General features: G+C 44.6%; 1 protein-coding gene across 3 annotated transcripts in view; it reads left to right on the forward strand.

Annotated features, from left to right (window-relative positions):
• SV2C (synaptic vesicle glycoprotein 2C) overlaps positions 1-16232 on the forward strand; it is a 310736-nt gene that overhangs the window by 268970 nt on the left and 25534 nt on the right. For all 3 annotated transcript variants that reach the window (XM_075541191.1, XM_075541190.1, XM_075541192.1), the window contains exons 7-10: positions 6786-6896; positions 7350-7438; positions 13323-13487; positions 14762-14895. In XM_075541191.1, the coding sequence (XP_075397306.1) occupies positions 6786-6896; positions 7350-7438; positions 13323-13487; positions 14762-14895 (499 nt within the window). The remainder of the gene's footprint in view (positions 1-6785; positions 6897-7349; positions 7439-13322; positions 13488-14761; positions 14896-16232) is intronic.

Genomic DNA, 16232 nt, shown 5'->3' on the forward strand with positions numbered 1-16232 from the left:
GGCAGCTGCACCCTGGTCCAACCTTCAGAAAGCAAGAGACCCGAGAACTAGAAAGGTGAGGCTCATTGAGCCATTTATCTCTTCCGCCCTTCAATTAACCCCACCTGTGTTTATCAGCCAGGTTGGCACAATTAACTAACTCAACAACCTTGGTCTAAAGCGCAGAGCAATGCCTGAAATCTGGGTTTCCTAAAGGACTAAATGTCACACCAGATCCTATTTAAAATGTCTCCTTAATTAAAAGAGTAGGAAAGTATATAAATGAAAAACCAAACTCTCGCCTATCGAGTCAGTGCTGGCTCATAGTGACCCTATAGGACAGGGTAGAACTGTCCCTCAGAGTCTCCAAGATTGTAACTCCTGATAGGAGTAGAGAGCCTCATCTTTCTCCTGAGGAGCTGCTGGTGGTTTTGAATGGCTGACCTTATGGTTAGCAGCCCAACAAGTAACCACTACACCACCAGGGCTCCTACATGAGCCTATAGAGATCTATCATATTCCTAGCAAGAAGATCCTTCCAACTTGAAAACCAGATCATTCGTTCACTTAAAGAAATAGAAAGATGTTCTCATAAATGGAAACTTGCTGCCCTTGAGTTGATAAGTGGAAGAACTCTGCCACCCCCACCACCACCCCAAAATATCACCAGGTACCTCTCTTGCAAAAGTGACTTGAGTATTCAAACCAACATGACACAAAGTTAAACACGCAAGAAACACGTTATGAGCACGTGGATTTCTATGTACACCTCCTCACGTATCGACCGTCTTGTTATCTGACATTGCACATTTATGGCAATCATCAAAGCTCCATCGCATTTGCCTATGAACGAGATAACATCAGACAGTAACATGTGCCAGGGTGGGTGGTAAGAGAACACTGGCAGCGATAGTTAAGTGAATGTGTCTAGTGGCCCTGATTCTCAGTGGTTTGGCAGTATGTTAATGGTGTAATTTTGTAGTTATACAATTATGGAACTGGCAATTATGTAATGATGTAATTTGGCCATTATGTAGTGATATAGTCATCCTCCCTTTTGTGATCTGATGTAATAATCCTCCTCCATTGTCACATCACAGCTATTGTGACGTAATGACCTAGCCTTTGGGAAATAGGCATGTTGATAAGTAAGGAGTAGTATAATGGTTTAAATATAGTAACATCTGATGTGAATATTAAATATGAAATTTTCTCTTTTTTATTACTCTATAACCATTTTATGCACTCAAGGGGATAAATATACAAAAATTCCTCTTATGAAAATGTAGGCTTTTGGAAAAATATAAAAATAACCACTTGAGATTAGCTATGAGTTCTATAATTTTGAAAAGCATTAAAGATTAGAAGAAGAGGGAAAATGTAGTTCATTTATAAGGAGACAAGTAGTAAAGGAATTTTACAAACAAAAGAAGTCTTAAAGCAAGTCCAAAGTGAAAATACATGCAGTAGTTTATTAAATGAATGAAAATGTACAAACACTCTGTTGAAAGATAAACTTTATCACATTGAAACAAAAGCCCAAGTCAATGATGTGTATTTTACATGAGACTGAGCGGCACAAAATTCTGAGCCCGCATTAGGGGGCATCCTGCTCTCCGGGGTCCCACATGGATGACCGAGAGGGAGTCCTCCTCCACCTCTTCCACCCGCCCTTCCCTACTCCCACCAAAGGCCTCCGTCATGGCCACCCCACCCCTTTTCTCTGCGATGCCAGGCATTCTCCTTTCTAACTCTGAGGCCTCCACAGACTGTGGGAAACTTGGTAAAATGGTAAAATGATTTCCTGGGTTTAACAATTTTATTAAAAGATCAAAGCAAAGTAACTGAGCCTGACACAGCTCTGCAGCTCCAGACCCCAAAGGCTCACTGCAGCAAGGTGATCCCACTCCCGGCGAGCCCCTGTGGTACAGAGCAGAACCGAGCCGAAGGGCTTGGTGTCTGTGTCTTTACAGAATTAGCAGGTCCGCAGACGCCTCTGCCGTGGCACTGCTGAGGGGCTTCCAGCTGCCAGCAGTTAGACTAGTAGTCAAGCCTACATCTTTTGTCCCAGCTCAGGAACTCTAGCTTTCTGGATAACAAAGGCTGAAAGATCAATGTAATGACTTCTAATTACCGCATATACTCAAGTATAGGCCTACCCAGATATCAGCTGAGGCACCTAATTTTATCACAAAAATTGCATTAAAATGTGCTGAAAAACTCAGCTTATACATGAGTACATATGGTACATTGCTTTCAATACAAATTTTATGCACTTCAACACAAATTTTATGCAAAGTATCAATTTTTATGGAAAGATAAACTTTACTCAAGTTCTAAATTGAGAAGAGTTTATTCATAGACCTGGTTAAAGAGGACAATGTACATTGTCTTCTATAATAGTTCTCTACATGCACGACTGCTTTTTTATGTGTGGTCATTTCTTAGATCAACAATTAATATTAAATCAGAATTTAATAAAGGAAGGCAGTTATATGGGAAGCCAGAGAAAGGTGATCCAAGTTTGTAGTTTCAACATGATCTAGTTTGACAACATTACTATCTCATTAGATTGCACATGCATGTGCATAACTCACATCACAACCCACACTTTATTGGCTTCTCATTGCTCTGAGTATAAAGACAAAAATCCTCAGAGGCCAACAAGGCCCTGCCTGTCTGACTCCTGTTTATTTCCCAGTTCTGCTTTCTCAGTCACACATGTCATTCAGCTCCTCAAACCAGAACCAAACTCACTGCCATCGAGGGGATGCCGACTCCTAGAGACCCGATAGGACAGGGTAGACTTGCCCCTGTGAGTTTATGAGACTGTGACTGTGTATGGGAGTAGAAAGCCCTGTCTTTCTCCCATGGACCTGCTGATGGTTTCAAACTGCTGACCTTTCAGATCACAGCCCAACACAAAACTACTAGGCTACTAGTACCTGCTATTTTACCAGATGATCTGGCATTGCTATTCCATCTGAATGAGGTGCTTTTCCATATTGTAAAAATGAGGTTATTCTCTGTGAGAAAAGCCGGTCTACATTAATGCAAATTGGACACACGCAGCCATTGGCTGTCACCGCCTGTCTTACTTCTGCTCTGGCTCAGCCTTCATCACTGAAGCCCCTTCCACCTTGTGTTTGTCTTCAGGTAGTCTCTCTTCGTAGTTGCACAAGATGCTGATTTTCCTCACACTCCTGGGTGTTTGCAGCTTCTAGTCCCCCCACTTGGGATGTCCTCCGAGCAGTTGACATACATGGAAGATTATATTTTTTCCCAGAAGCCGCCACTCAAATTTCCCAGTCCATGAAGCCTTCCCCCTGGCCCTGAAGTCAAGTGTTCTGTACACTGTTTCCCTGTCATCGTGTATAGGCGTATATGAGAGTACTTCAACTTTATGTGGTAACTTCTTAGAAGGTCTGAGGTTTTACATCATGTCTCCAGTGAGTGAATGAACGAACACTACTGAGAAGAGAGGAGACCCCTAAAAGTAGTATGTTGAGTGCTCAGAAGACCACTGTGATATGAAAGGGGGGTAGGACCACCCAGAGGCATCCTGTTTAAGGGGCCGGAGTTCCACTTTTGGGAGACCAGCCATTGAACGCCTGTAGAGGACACCTCTGTTCTGATATATGGGGGGGGGGGGGAGGCATCAAGAGTCTCAGTCACCTGGATGACAATTGGTTTTATTTGTTGTTGTTGTTTACTCTCATTAAGAATCGGTGTTGGTGCCTGAAATTGAAACTGGTTCCCTTGACCTTGGATCATGGTCACCTGTGAGCATTTGCTGACCTCTCATTATGGGAGACAGGAGATCAGGGCCGGTCTCTCACAGGGACCCTCGAAGGATAGAAGTTTGATGGGGAAGCATTCCAAAATAAACCCCAGCCGCCATCCCCGCCCTGCCATCAGTCAATTAATTCATAGCCGCCCTAGAGGGCAGAGTCGTGCCATGTCTATGGGTTTCCGACGCTGTAGATCTTTATGGGGGTAGAAAGCTTCCTCTTCTGCCCCCAGAGTGGCGGCCGATTTCAAACTACTGACCTTGTTCGCAGCCCAACGGCTAACCCACTGCACTCCGTGGGTTCTCTGGGGAAAGCGTTAGGAAGGCTTAGTTTGGTTTTAGGGTCAGTTGAGTTTATTAGCGTGCAAAGGCAATTCAATAGCAGACAGGTAGCTTTTCCAACCAGTTGTGCTGGCACGTGGACGTTCAAACATCAGTACACTTTAATCTCTGCTGCACGCCATGCATGTAAAAAGACACACACAATTGTCCAGAAAGCAAATGTAAAAAGAAAACAATTACAGAATTTCTAGGAAAAAAATGTAAGTGAATTTTTTGGTGTGACTTTGGACAAGGCCAAACTTCTCAAATGACACAGGGATTAAAAACATCTGCAATGTGAGATTAAGATGAAAGGTTTTTTAAAAATCCACAAACTTGCAGAAAGACATTCGTAAAATATCACAGAAACAAAGGACAGGCATCGCTCATTAGATCATGAGATCATTAAGGAAGTGTTTTTCAGGAGCCATGTTTACCACATAAGCAGATTCCAGAGGAAAGCATGTTTAATCACTTGAGTCTAAGGAAGATAGTTTAATAATCCAGAAGGCAATCTCTCTGGATGTTGTCTGCTACTGTGTGTCTGTGGAGCATTTACTCCGAGGGGGGTATTGTTGCTTCATATTATCCCATCACCGTTCACTCTTCCTCTCTCTCTCTGTATTTCCTTCGACTGATTCCTCACTCCATGGTTTTCTTGAGGTTTTGTTGGGCTCTGTATCCTGTCGACTGAAACCACTGTATGTCCTTGGTTTCAAGTGTATATGGACTGGTTACATTGCCCAATATGTATTTTGGTGCCTCAGGTGTTAGATTTGTTTCTGGGTATATTTGACCTTTTGAGTCATAAAAAAAAAATGCCACCAGTTTCCCTCTATCAGCTCTAGTTTTGGAGATACAGCGCAGATACCATACACCTCTCTTCACTGCGCCTCCCCATCAATCAAGAGGCTGTGGAGCGGTGTGAACTAGCCTGGGGGAAAGGACATGCATGCTGGCTTTATTTAAAGGAGTCTGTGCTGTGCTAAATGTTTAGAGCCAAGTTATTCTTCACATGGTGTCCTTTGATGCAAAGAACACAACAAGGTGAACATGAAATTTTCCCCACATACAAAATCACCTTTATTAACGGAATAGCAAGTCGTTCCAGGCCAGAAATAAGTTACTGAACACTAAATAGGGAACCCTCATCACCTAGTGAGCTAGGTGAGACTTTCTGTTTCCATAAAGATTTACAGCCTCACAAACCCACAGGCAAAGTCCCATGCTGTCCCATACAGTTACTATGAACCACAATCGGTTGACTGAGAGTGGATTTGGTACAATAGAGTCAAAAGTACTGAAATCCAAGATGAATTCATCAGAGTTCAAACTCCTCTATTAAAAATATAATGTACCACTCCTTTTTCTAATATGGCACCACTTCCCCATCCGTGCACCGAACCTCTTTAAAAACAGGATTTATCTTATAAAGAAACTTGGCATCAACCTCACCTCTGAAACATTTAACGTAAATTATCCACAAACTTCCGTCTATTAGCATGTGTTCTGAAATGTTTACTGCATCATTTGAGAAAAATTTAGATCTTCAAAATATTGATGAACATTGCTATGAAGTCTTACATTTTGGACACTCTCAACTGCCCTCACAGCTTCCACATATGTGCCTTTTCAATTTGCATGTTTATTCTTCACACCACTCAAGCTGTGGTCTGTGCGTTGCAGTAATCCCACTTACAGTCTCTGTATGTACTGCGCAGCTTCCCTGACCAAAGAGCAAAGCCCACAGCCATTCGTGACTCTGGTTCACAGTGACCCTGTGCATAGGACAGAGAAGAACTGCCCCTCGAGGTTTCCAAACCTGTACGCCTTTTAAAGGCTGCACAGCGGCCGATGGGTTTGAACCACTGACCTTATGATTGGCATTTCAATAGCAGCCAATTAGTTACCGTGAGTCCATACACAGCTTCGCTGGGAAGTCCCTTCATACCTAATTCTCTTTCAAATATTTCTGACCTGTTTTGTCTTCTAATTTGTGGGTCCGAAGTCTTCATCTATTGAAAATTGGGATGAAAAACTTAAAATTAGTATAACCTAATAGCTAAAAATAGGAGCCCTTGTGGCAAAACTCGAAGCCCCGGGTATTGGTTATGCATTGGACAGCGAATCACAAGGTGTGCAGTTCAAAACCACCAGCTGCTCTGAGCGAGAAAGATGAGGCTTTCTACTTCCATAACCAACCTCAGAAACTCTCCGGGCCAGTGCAACCCTGCCCTGTCTGTGGGGTCACTATGAGGCGGCATTGGCTAGCCGGCAGTGAGCCTCTTTGTTGGTTGGTTGTTTGGCTGGCTGGCTGGCTGGCTGGTTGGTTGGTTGGTTGGTTGGTTGGTTGGTTGGTTGGTTGGTTGGTTGGTTGGTTGGTTGGCTGGTTGGTTGGTTTAATAGCTGAAAATACCATCGAACCCCATCACTAAGACCCTAAAGCTGCTGCGGTCCATCCAATGCAGTGTTCTGACTCAGTGACTCCACTAACCCAGGAACAGGGCTAAAAACCAAGACACCAAAAAAATTGTGTTGTTGTTGTTGTTGGGCTGTGCTATCAAATAACCAGCTTTTTTCTTGGAGTCAGCTTTCATTTCTTTCAGAACTGTCAACCTAAACACAGCAACTTCCACGGGGTGGGGGTGGGGTGGGGGGGAGGACTCGGCTCTTTACGCTCTGCTGCTCTTTACAGGTAAACAGGATCAAAACCCCAAAGCAACTAGACGAGCTGATTGAAATCGAGAGCGACACAGGAACGTGGTACAAGAGGTGTTTTGTTCGAATCCGCACCGAATTGCACGGCGTAAGTGACAGGCCCCGCGCTGACTGGCCCAGTCGCGTTGGATTTGTGAGTAGACGGGAGGCGGGCAGAGCTGTGCCAGTCCCTGCTGCCTGGGCCACCTACCTCCTGGACCAGGGCCAGGGAATAGAAGCCCCTTGCGGTCAGCTGGGCAGCCAGTACGTTCCAGGGTGGAGGAATGAAGGGAAGGTGCTAGGCCAGGAAGCTTGGCAGTGACCAGGTGAATTGAAATCTTGTGTTACTTTATCATTGACCTCCAAAAAAGAAAAAACACAGAAAAATGGAAATTCCAGTATTTGATGTCCTTCAGCTTTTGCATTATGTGTTACAGCTCTCATTCCATTCAAATGAATTCATGGCCAAGAAGAAAAAAAAGCCTTTATAATTTGGTGGAGTGGGTTGGGAATGGGGTTGACAAAACGGCCTAAGAAAACAAAGTTCTCTAATATTTCACAGATTTGGCTGACTTTTATGAGATGTTTCAACTACCCAGTAAGGGAAAATACGATCAAGCTTACGATTGTTTGGTTCACCCTGTCCTTTGGGTAAGTAATATTGGAACTCTTACCAAGAGAAATCTTTTTTTTTAATTAATAAATCATTTTATTGGGGGGCTCTTGCAGCTCTTATAACAATCATACATCAATTATATCAAACACATTTGTACAGCTGTCGCCATCATCATTTTTAAAACGTTTTCTTTCTGCTTGGGCCCTTGGTATCAGCTCCTCCTTTTTCCCTCTCTCCTCCACCATCCCACCCTCATGGACCCCTGATAAATGATCAGTTATTATTATTTTCATATCTTACACCATCTGCTGTCTCCCTTTGCCTATGTTTCTGTTGTTCATCTCCCTGGGAGTTGGGAGGTGGCGGCGGCGGTTAATACATCCATCATTGTAGTCGGTTTCCCGTTTCTCCCCTTTGTCCCCCAACTTCCCCCCTACCTTCATGGTATTGATCCTCCCATTGCTGTTCCTGAAGGGATTATCTGTTCTGGATTCCATGTGTCAAGAGCTCTTATCTGTACCAGCTGGTTGTGTATGGTAGAACTGGGGTCATGCTAGTGGGGGGGAGGACGCATTAAAGAACTAGAGGAATGTGTGTTCCTGCAGTGTTGGGCTGCACCCTGGCTGACTTGTGGCGGGAGAAGTCTCACATATTACATTTTCAGGAGAAATCTTACATTTTCATATGGTGCCATTGCGTCTTTTTTCACTTTGCTTAGTAGCCTGCTGTGAGACAAATGTGTTAGCGTAAGTCAGCTGACGAGTATCCTTCTCATGAACCAGTGATTTTACTTATAAAGCCAAGTTGACAAGACTAATAGTATTTGAACATTCCAGGAAAGCTCTAGATGATTAGTCCCTCAGGAGTTCGCCACCTTCCTCCCCTAGTCTCTCAGCCCCTGCCCCACTGCCCTCTCTCCCTGTACCTTGGACAGGCTGGAATGTTCTCTCTCGGACCTCTGAGCTTGCCACTGCTGTGGACTGTCTTCTCCCAGACAATACACAGCTCGTTCCCTGACCTTCGTTCCTCAGAGAGCACCTTCTCAGTAACTCCTTCCCCGCGTACCTCCTTCTGAAAATGGCGTCTCCTCCCTCCTGTCTCCCGGTTCCATCTTCAACTTTGCCATTGCTCATCTTCCCACCTTTGCCTACCTGAACGACTCCTTGGGTCTGGAGCGTCTTCTTCCCCTTCTGGAGCTCCAGTAAGACAAGGTTTTTTCTGGCACATAATAGGTGTTCAATAAATGCACAGAACCATCATAGATGTGTTCCCCCCACCCCCCAAAAAATAAAGCAGGAAGCAGTGTGAAAAAATAGCTGAATATTTATTATTTTAAAATATCCACAATCTATTTTTGCCATTTTTAATGTTTAGAAAAACTGCGGTTAAATAAAACTTTACACTTTCAACCCAAACCAAACCCATGTCGAGTCACTTCTGACTCATAATACCCCTGCAGGGCAGTCAAGCTGTGTCTTTGGGTTTCCAAAGCTGTAACTTTTTACAGGAGGAGGTGGTTTGAACCCCTGACCTTGCAATTAGCAGCCCCACGTGGAACCACTGGGCCACCAAAGCTCCTTTACTCCTCCTCCTCACCCCTAAATTCAACCTCGTGAGTGCTAGCTGAGGAAAAATAGATGGAAAGACAAGGAAGCTGGGGGCCAGGGGACCGAGCATTTAACTCTGCTCTGGGCTTCATGTGACATGTCAGCTATGTGACACGCGCATATTACCTTAGCTTCCGCTTCCTCATTTCTAAATTGAGAGAGTGGATTTAAAATACTAGCAATGTAACTCCCACTCACGTTCTGAAAAATCCATGTCTCTAAGAACGAATAGAAGGCTGAAAACTAGCATATGTTAAAGACCTACTACTGGGAGCTTCGCAAGGCACCTGGTGATGTAGTGGTTATTGCCTGGGGCTTTGATCCTCAGGGTCAGCAGTTAGAAACCAGTAGCTGTGTTACCCAGCTCAGTCTCAGAAAATCAAAGGGCAGGTCCACTCTGTCCTGTAGAGTTACTATGAGTTGGCATGGACTCGGTGGCAGTGAGTTTGGTTTGGGGCTTGGTGTATTGAGCACTGGGTTAGGTATAAAGACGACAAAGACAAGCAGGACGGAAGTCCGATTTTCAAGGAGTCTAGGGTCACATGGTAATTATCTCATTTGTTTATTTGGGGGCAGGGGGTGCTATACTTAGTGATTTTTGATGAGCTTTATTGTTTCTTTACTGAAAAATTCCCAGAACCTGTTTCTTGCATTTAGTGGAAGTTCCCTAAATATCTGCTGAATCATTGGTGATGGACATCCCAGAATAGTGCACTGCCCACATTACTGTTTTTGTTTTTTCATTTTAGCCAGACGTCTATGGCAGGGGAATATTGTGTCTGAGTCATTTCTTACTCTACTGCCCACTAGTAACATACTGTTTACCTGCCCGTGTAAAGCATTGTTCAACTGCAGGATTCTAGGTTGGGCAGAATCCCACTGTTCCTCCAAACATGCTCTGCAGTGACCAACTCATGACCCATGAAGAGAAGAGGCTGAAATCTTTGGGATCTTGAACCAAAAGATGTCTCTGGAATCCTTGTGAAAACAATGATGGTTAGAAACACCATTTTCAAACAAGCAGCCATCTAAGTGAGACGTCAGCTAAGCCCACAGGGAAGAAGCACACCAACATCCACGATCCAAGGATTGTAAATTAAATCATCCAAATACGAAGGAAGGAATGGTATCAGAGCTTAAATTGTGAAATTCTAGTTTGCAGAAGGCTATAGATGGCAGTGTACACCCCAAATACCTTCACGGTGTCTACACATGGACTAACGCTCTAGTGATTTTCCTCTGACCATAATTGGGGGATGGGAATTGCCTGGTGATCAGACAGAGAGTATTGGAGAGACGATTGTAATAGATTTAAATGATAAATCCGGCCTGGCTGGTTAAGATCTTGTCATTAGATCTCCCTTTTGATACACTTTGTGCGTGATCTAGTTTTTCATATTTTTCTCAAATTGAGAAAAAAAATCACAATTGCATTTGGTTATTGGTGGTAGCCTTCTTGACTCTGTGTTTTGTGTTCTTTTATGCTTTCTAGTCTGAGAAGCCCAGATTGGGTGAATCTGTGGAAACAGTGACTAGGATAAGGGTTCTGGGAGGTCTGGCGGGGAGATGGGGGGCATTAATCGAGAGCTGGTATCAAGGAGTACGAAAAGGAAGAAAATGGTTTGAAAATGATTGTGGGAGGGATTGTACAACACTGCTTGATATAACCGCACGATTGAATGGTGTGATGACTGCATTATCTCCTAATAAAATGGCTTCTATTTATTTTGGGGGTTTTGGGGGGGAGGGGCGGAGTCCAGATACTGTTTTGCATACTTGCTATATACTAAGCACTTTGCATTCCATTAGGTTGGGCCCAAATTAAAGATGGGTTAACTGAGGCTTAGACAGCCACGTTGGGCCCAAATTAAAGATGGGTTAACTGAGGCTTAGACAGCATGTGCAGAACCCAAAACTAGTTCTGTGGCAAAGTCAGCGCTCCGACAGCACCTGCAGATGATAAAGTCTTTTATTGTAACTGAGAATAAATTAGAGCCGTTGTCCTCAAACTTGAATTTGCACTCTAATCACCTACAGGGCTCTTGAAAACAAAGATTTGGGGGCTCCAAACCCCAAATTTCTGGTCTAGGGAAAAGCCTCATAATTTGCATCTGTAACAACCTTCCTTACTGTTGAACTTCTAAAGCTACATTTGGCATGGATTACACCTCATGATAAAGAAAACAATAATAATTTTTTTTAATTTGATTGATTGAGTTGAAGCCAACTCATAAGATCCTATGGGACCACATAGAACTGCCTGGATGAGTTTCCAAGACTGTAATTGTTGGCAGGAATTGAAAGAAGGTCTTTTCCCCTCAGAAGGGCTGGGGGTTTGGAACTGCTGACCATGTAGATCTCGGTCCAATGCATAACCACTACGCCACCAAAACAGAACCAAAGTCCTCACAACCGGACCGTAAGTAGCATCACGATCCACGGAGAAAGGATTCACGTTGCCAGAGATTTTCGTTTTCTTGGCTCCACCATCCGCACCCTGGAAGCAGCAGTCAAGAAATCAAGTGATGCATCATCGCCTCAAGCAAACCTGCTGCAAAAGGCCTGTTTAAAGTGTTCGACAGCACAGACGCCACTTTGAGGGGGAACGTGCGCCCGACTCAAGCTGCAGTGCGTTCAGTCGCCTCCTAGGCGTGCAGACGCTGACGATGAGTACGGCAGACCGGAGAAGACCGGAGGCCTTTCAATAATGCTGCAAGTGAGGACCATTAAAGGGACCAGAGAATGAAAGAGGAAAGAGCAAATCTGTCCTGGAAGAAGTATGGCCTATTACTCTTCTAGAGGTGAAGATAGAGCACTAGGTCTCATGTACTATGGACATGTTGTTAGGAGAATCGGGACAACATTCAAAAACCAAACTGATTGCCATCAAGCAGAGTCTGACTCATAGAGACCTTCGAGGGCGCAGTAGAACTACCCTCTTTGGGTTTCCTGGGCTGTAAATATTTATGCAAGCTGGAAGTCTCACCTTTCTTCTGTGCAGCAACTAGTAGATTTGAACTGCTGAACTTGTGATTAGCACCCAAAGGCATCACCCTCCACACTACCAGGGCTCCCTTAGTAAAAGAGAGGGTTAGTGAAAAAGAGGAAGATCCTCATGCGGTTTGATACAGTGGCAACAACAATGGGCCCGAGGATAGCCACTGGTGTGAGAAGGGGCAAGGACCGGGCACTGCTTCATTCTGCTGCACGTGGGGTCTCAGTGAGTTAGAACCAATCGTGGGTGCCCAACAAGCCCCGGCAACAACACCATCTAATAGAAATTGAGTAGGAAGGAGCTCCATCTATCATTTGAAACAAGTGAAAGAAACAAGTGCAACTAAATTCAATACATTTTAAACTGTTTATTGTGAATTAGATCAAGGCTTCCAGAGCAGATCATCAGTTTTACATGCAATCCTTCCTACACATGTTGTTCCAGCTCACCCATCGCAGGCTCCTTCCTATACGAGCGTGTACTTGGCTTCCTCCTGGTGCTTCCTGCCTCCATCCCATTCCCCTTCAAGACGTCCAAAGTATTATCACCTCGACATAAAAGGAAAAATGATCAATAAGGGTTTTTATATTCCTTTTTCCTATTAAGTCTTCAAAACTCTAGATGTATGTTTACACTGAGCATCAAATCTCAATTGAGATCCACCCCATTTCCACTGTCCAGGAGCTGCGTGTGCATGGTCAGCGGCTACTATGCTGGGCAGGGCAGCAGTGTGACTAGCAGTTCCTGTTAGAGTGGCATTCGCTGTCAGAAGGGCAGAGTGTGGGAATAGCCTGTATTCTCAGATAATCACCTGAATGTTCCCGTTCACAGCCCTGATCAATTTGGGGGAGTGGGCTCTACCCTCAGGCTAGCACCAGCACAGAAGCATAAAAACCAAGAAAGATATTGTATTCTCGCCAAGCAGGAATGCCCCACCAACCCTCACAGGGCCGAGGATGCGAATGAGGGGAGAGGTAGCTTGGTGCAGCCTCAGACGGCAGAAAGGCATCAGAGCCAAGATGCCAGGTGGGAGGACACGAGCAGATTGTTTCTGCAGCTCTATTCTCCAAGAGGGTCTGGGCATGACAAGCCTGCTGCAGATCCCAGCCAAGCCCCAAGCCCCAGGCCAGTTCTCTAGCTTGATATATGCAGAGTCAAAACTGTGAGGTATGGGGGCCAGGGGATGGACCAGGGGTAGGTTACTGTGTTCATGATATTACAGGGAGCCAGCCAACACTGGAGGTGCTTCTCGCAAAGTGTTGGGGTCCCACTGGTGTGCTAAGACTTTTCCAAATCCCTTTTGCTTTATCTTTGCAGGTACTATGGATTATCTGTTTGGTTCCCTGATGTCATCAAACACCTACAGTCAGATGAATATGCATTGCAAATCAAAAAAGTGGATCGAGAGAAATATGCAAATTTCAGTATTAACTTCACCATGGAAAATCAGATTCATACCGGTGTGGAATACGAGAATGGCAGGTCAAGAAACTTTGAAATCACTGGACTTGGCTACCCAGTCCCCAACACTGAGGGTTATTTCTCAGCCTCCCCTGCACGGAAATGTATTCTTGTTTTCAGTTTGTACAGTTAGTCATTTTCAGGCTGAGTTTGGATATTTCCAAACGAACTTTAAAAATAAACTCTGTAGCTGCATTTCGGTCACTTCACGTGAAACTGCTTCTGAAGTGGGATGTCTTTGTGTTTGTGAAGTGGCATAGCTGATGCAGCAAATATAAGTTAAGGGGAAGAATAAAGAGAGTAGGGGGAAAGAGAGGCGTCACTGTGAGTTAAAAGTGGCACTCCGGTAGTGGGTCTGGGGTTCATAACAGCACCAGGAGCCCGGGTGGCACTGTGGTTAAAGCACTCCACTGTCAACAGAACCCACCAGCCACTCCAAGAAAGAAAAGCACAGCAGTGTGCTTTCTTGGCGGCAGGCCGCGTGGAAACTCTGTAGGCCGGTTGCACTGTGTCTGTGGGTTAGCCGGACTCAGAACCGACTGGACTGCAGAGGGCTTTCTCCTCAGACTCCTGGCATCCCCTGGGGTATTGCAGTAGAACTGTGCCCCTCAGGGTTTGGGGTGCTGATTCTCAGAGGTTGAGTGTCAGGGCTCTCTTCCGGCCTGCCTGTGATGGACCAGAACCCCTCTTCATTCTGTTAACAGCCCAGTGCACCTCCCAGGGACCCCATTAAACATCACTTCATCTTCATTAAAATGGCCCTCAAGTTGGGGCCATTCACCCCAAAGAGAGAGTTCTCAAACATATGTGAAGGAACAAGAGGGTGGGATCGCAAAATAAAGGATCAGGTAACCCTCAAAGCCTTTCATCAACATGGTAGACGAGGTCGATGGAGTCATGTTCAGTTTCCTCTTTTCTGCTAGTTCAAAGCGAGGCTGTGGTGCATTGCGATGGTCAGACTATACATCGTAGGTCCCCAAACTTACTTGGCTCATCATTTTCAGAGAAAAAAATTACTCAGTGCCTCCCGGGCAATTAAAAATGTCTGTGCTACAGCCCATCTTACAGGATAAAGTGTGGGTATCTGCTTTTGCAGCCCCCCACCCCTCTGGCTCGTTCCAACACCCCACCCCCAGGAAGCACCGTGTAGAAAATGAACACACCTGTACCCCTGTAGTTACGAACGTCTCTGAGAGGCATCACATCTCCGACCTCTGTGATTTAGAGTCAAACCCTGAGGGACATAAGTCATTGACAAAGACTTTGTTCTCTTTTTCCTTTATGATATTGGCCAGATTCCTAGGGGTCAAGTTCAAATCTGTAACTTTCAAAGATTCCACTTTTAAGACCTGCACATTTGAGGATGTGACTTCGCTCAACACTTACTTCAAGAACTGCACCTTTTTGGATACTGTTTTCGACAACACAGGTAGGTGTGCTCCTCAGGCTTGCCTCCACCTCGTCAAAGGGCCCTGCTCTTGGCAGAAACGTGATACCCATGTGATCTTCTGGGCAGAGACTCATGTGGGAAGTGGAGATTAAAGGGCAAAGGAACAAGATCCTGAATCAGGTGGGATCAAAGTGATGGTTGTATTGTTTGCTAAAGTTCAAAGTTGAATAAAGATCCTTTGATTCATATTTCTTAAAGACTTAACTTGTAATATATTTATTTTGATGATCTTGGTTTCAGAATCTGGTACAGGTATGGCCCCAGTTTACAATGGGGTTAGTTACAACGACTCCATTATAAATCAGCTCTATACTTGATCTTAGCTAAAAGGCTGAGAAGTGATTATAAATCAGTTCTGATATATGTTGAATAACTCATTTTTAATAATTTCATTATTGCCCTTTATTATCAATATCCTTGGAAATCTGATCTTTATTTGTCTTTGGGGGTTAGAAATATGACATATAACATTACTGATATGACACCAGCAAACTGTGCACTGTGACATTGTATAGAAACCAAAAACCAAACTTGCCACCATCAAGTTGATGCCAACTGTTAGCACCTCTACAGGACAGGGTGGAACTGTCCCTGTGGGTTCCCAAGACTGCAACTCTGTTCAGGAGTGGAAAGCCCCATCTTTCTCCCATGGACACTGCATATAGTTCACCACGATTAGAGATAAGATGGGAGACACAGAAGTGTGAGAAATGAAGAGACCTGGCATCCATGACCCATAGAGATGAGCAAAACATAGCTGTCCTCATCAGATTCCATTTCCTTTAGCCTATCTAATCTATCTATCTAGTGGAGTCTGGAAAACTACCCAGGATTTAAAAAGCATTGGGGAGGAATTGATTGAACATATTCTATATGCTGATTCCTACTCAAGCTCAGTGAATGTTCACAGTAGCTGAGGCTAATGAAACATAAGTTGTTTGGCCACCGCCATAAAACTCATAACAGAGCTGGCTTTGAACTCAGGTTTTCCAAAATCAAAGCCTGTGCTTTGTCCACGCCTGCACATGGGTCGATCCTAAACTGCCAGTCCAGTGTCAGCATCCAACACCATCAGGAAATTCACCCTCTTGGGGCTCAGACAGGGCCAGCTCCCAAGGTCCCTGAGTTTGGGTGCTTTCGTTTTGAAACGGTGCTATCTAACCTCTTCGCCTCAGGAGAGCTGTTTCTCCGGCAGACTTTGATCAGCACGGAGGATGAGGTCATGAGTCTGCTGCGCAGGGGCTTCCTTTAACAGTGTTCGCTGTCCGCGTCAGCCCCTTGTTGGAGAAATCCAAGTTCAAGATAAAATCAGCTGT

The sequence above is a fragment of the Tenrec ecaudatus genome, chromosome 2, assembly GCF_050624435.1.
Source record: "Tenrec ecaudatus isolate mTenEca1 chromosome 2, mTenEca1.hap1, whole genome shotgun sequence".
In the NCBI taxonomy this organism is placed as follows: Eukaryota; Metazoa; Chordata; class Mammalia; order Afrosoricida; family Tenrecidae; genus Tenrec; species Tenrec ecaudatus.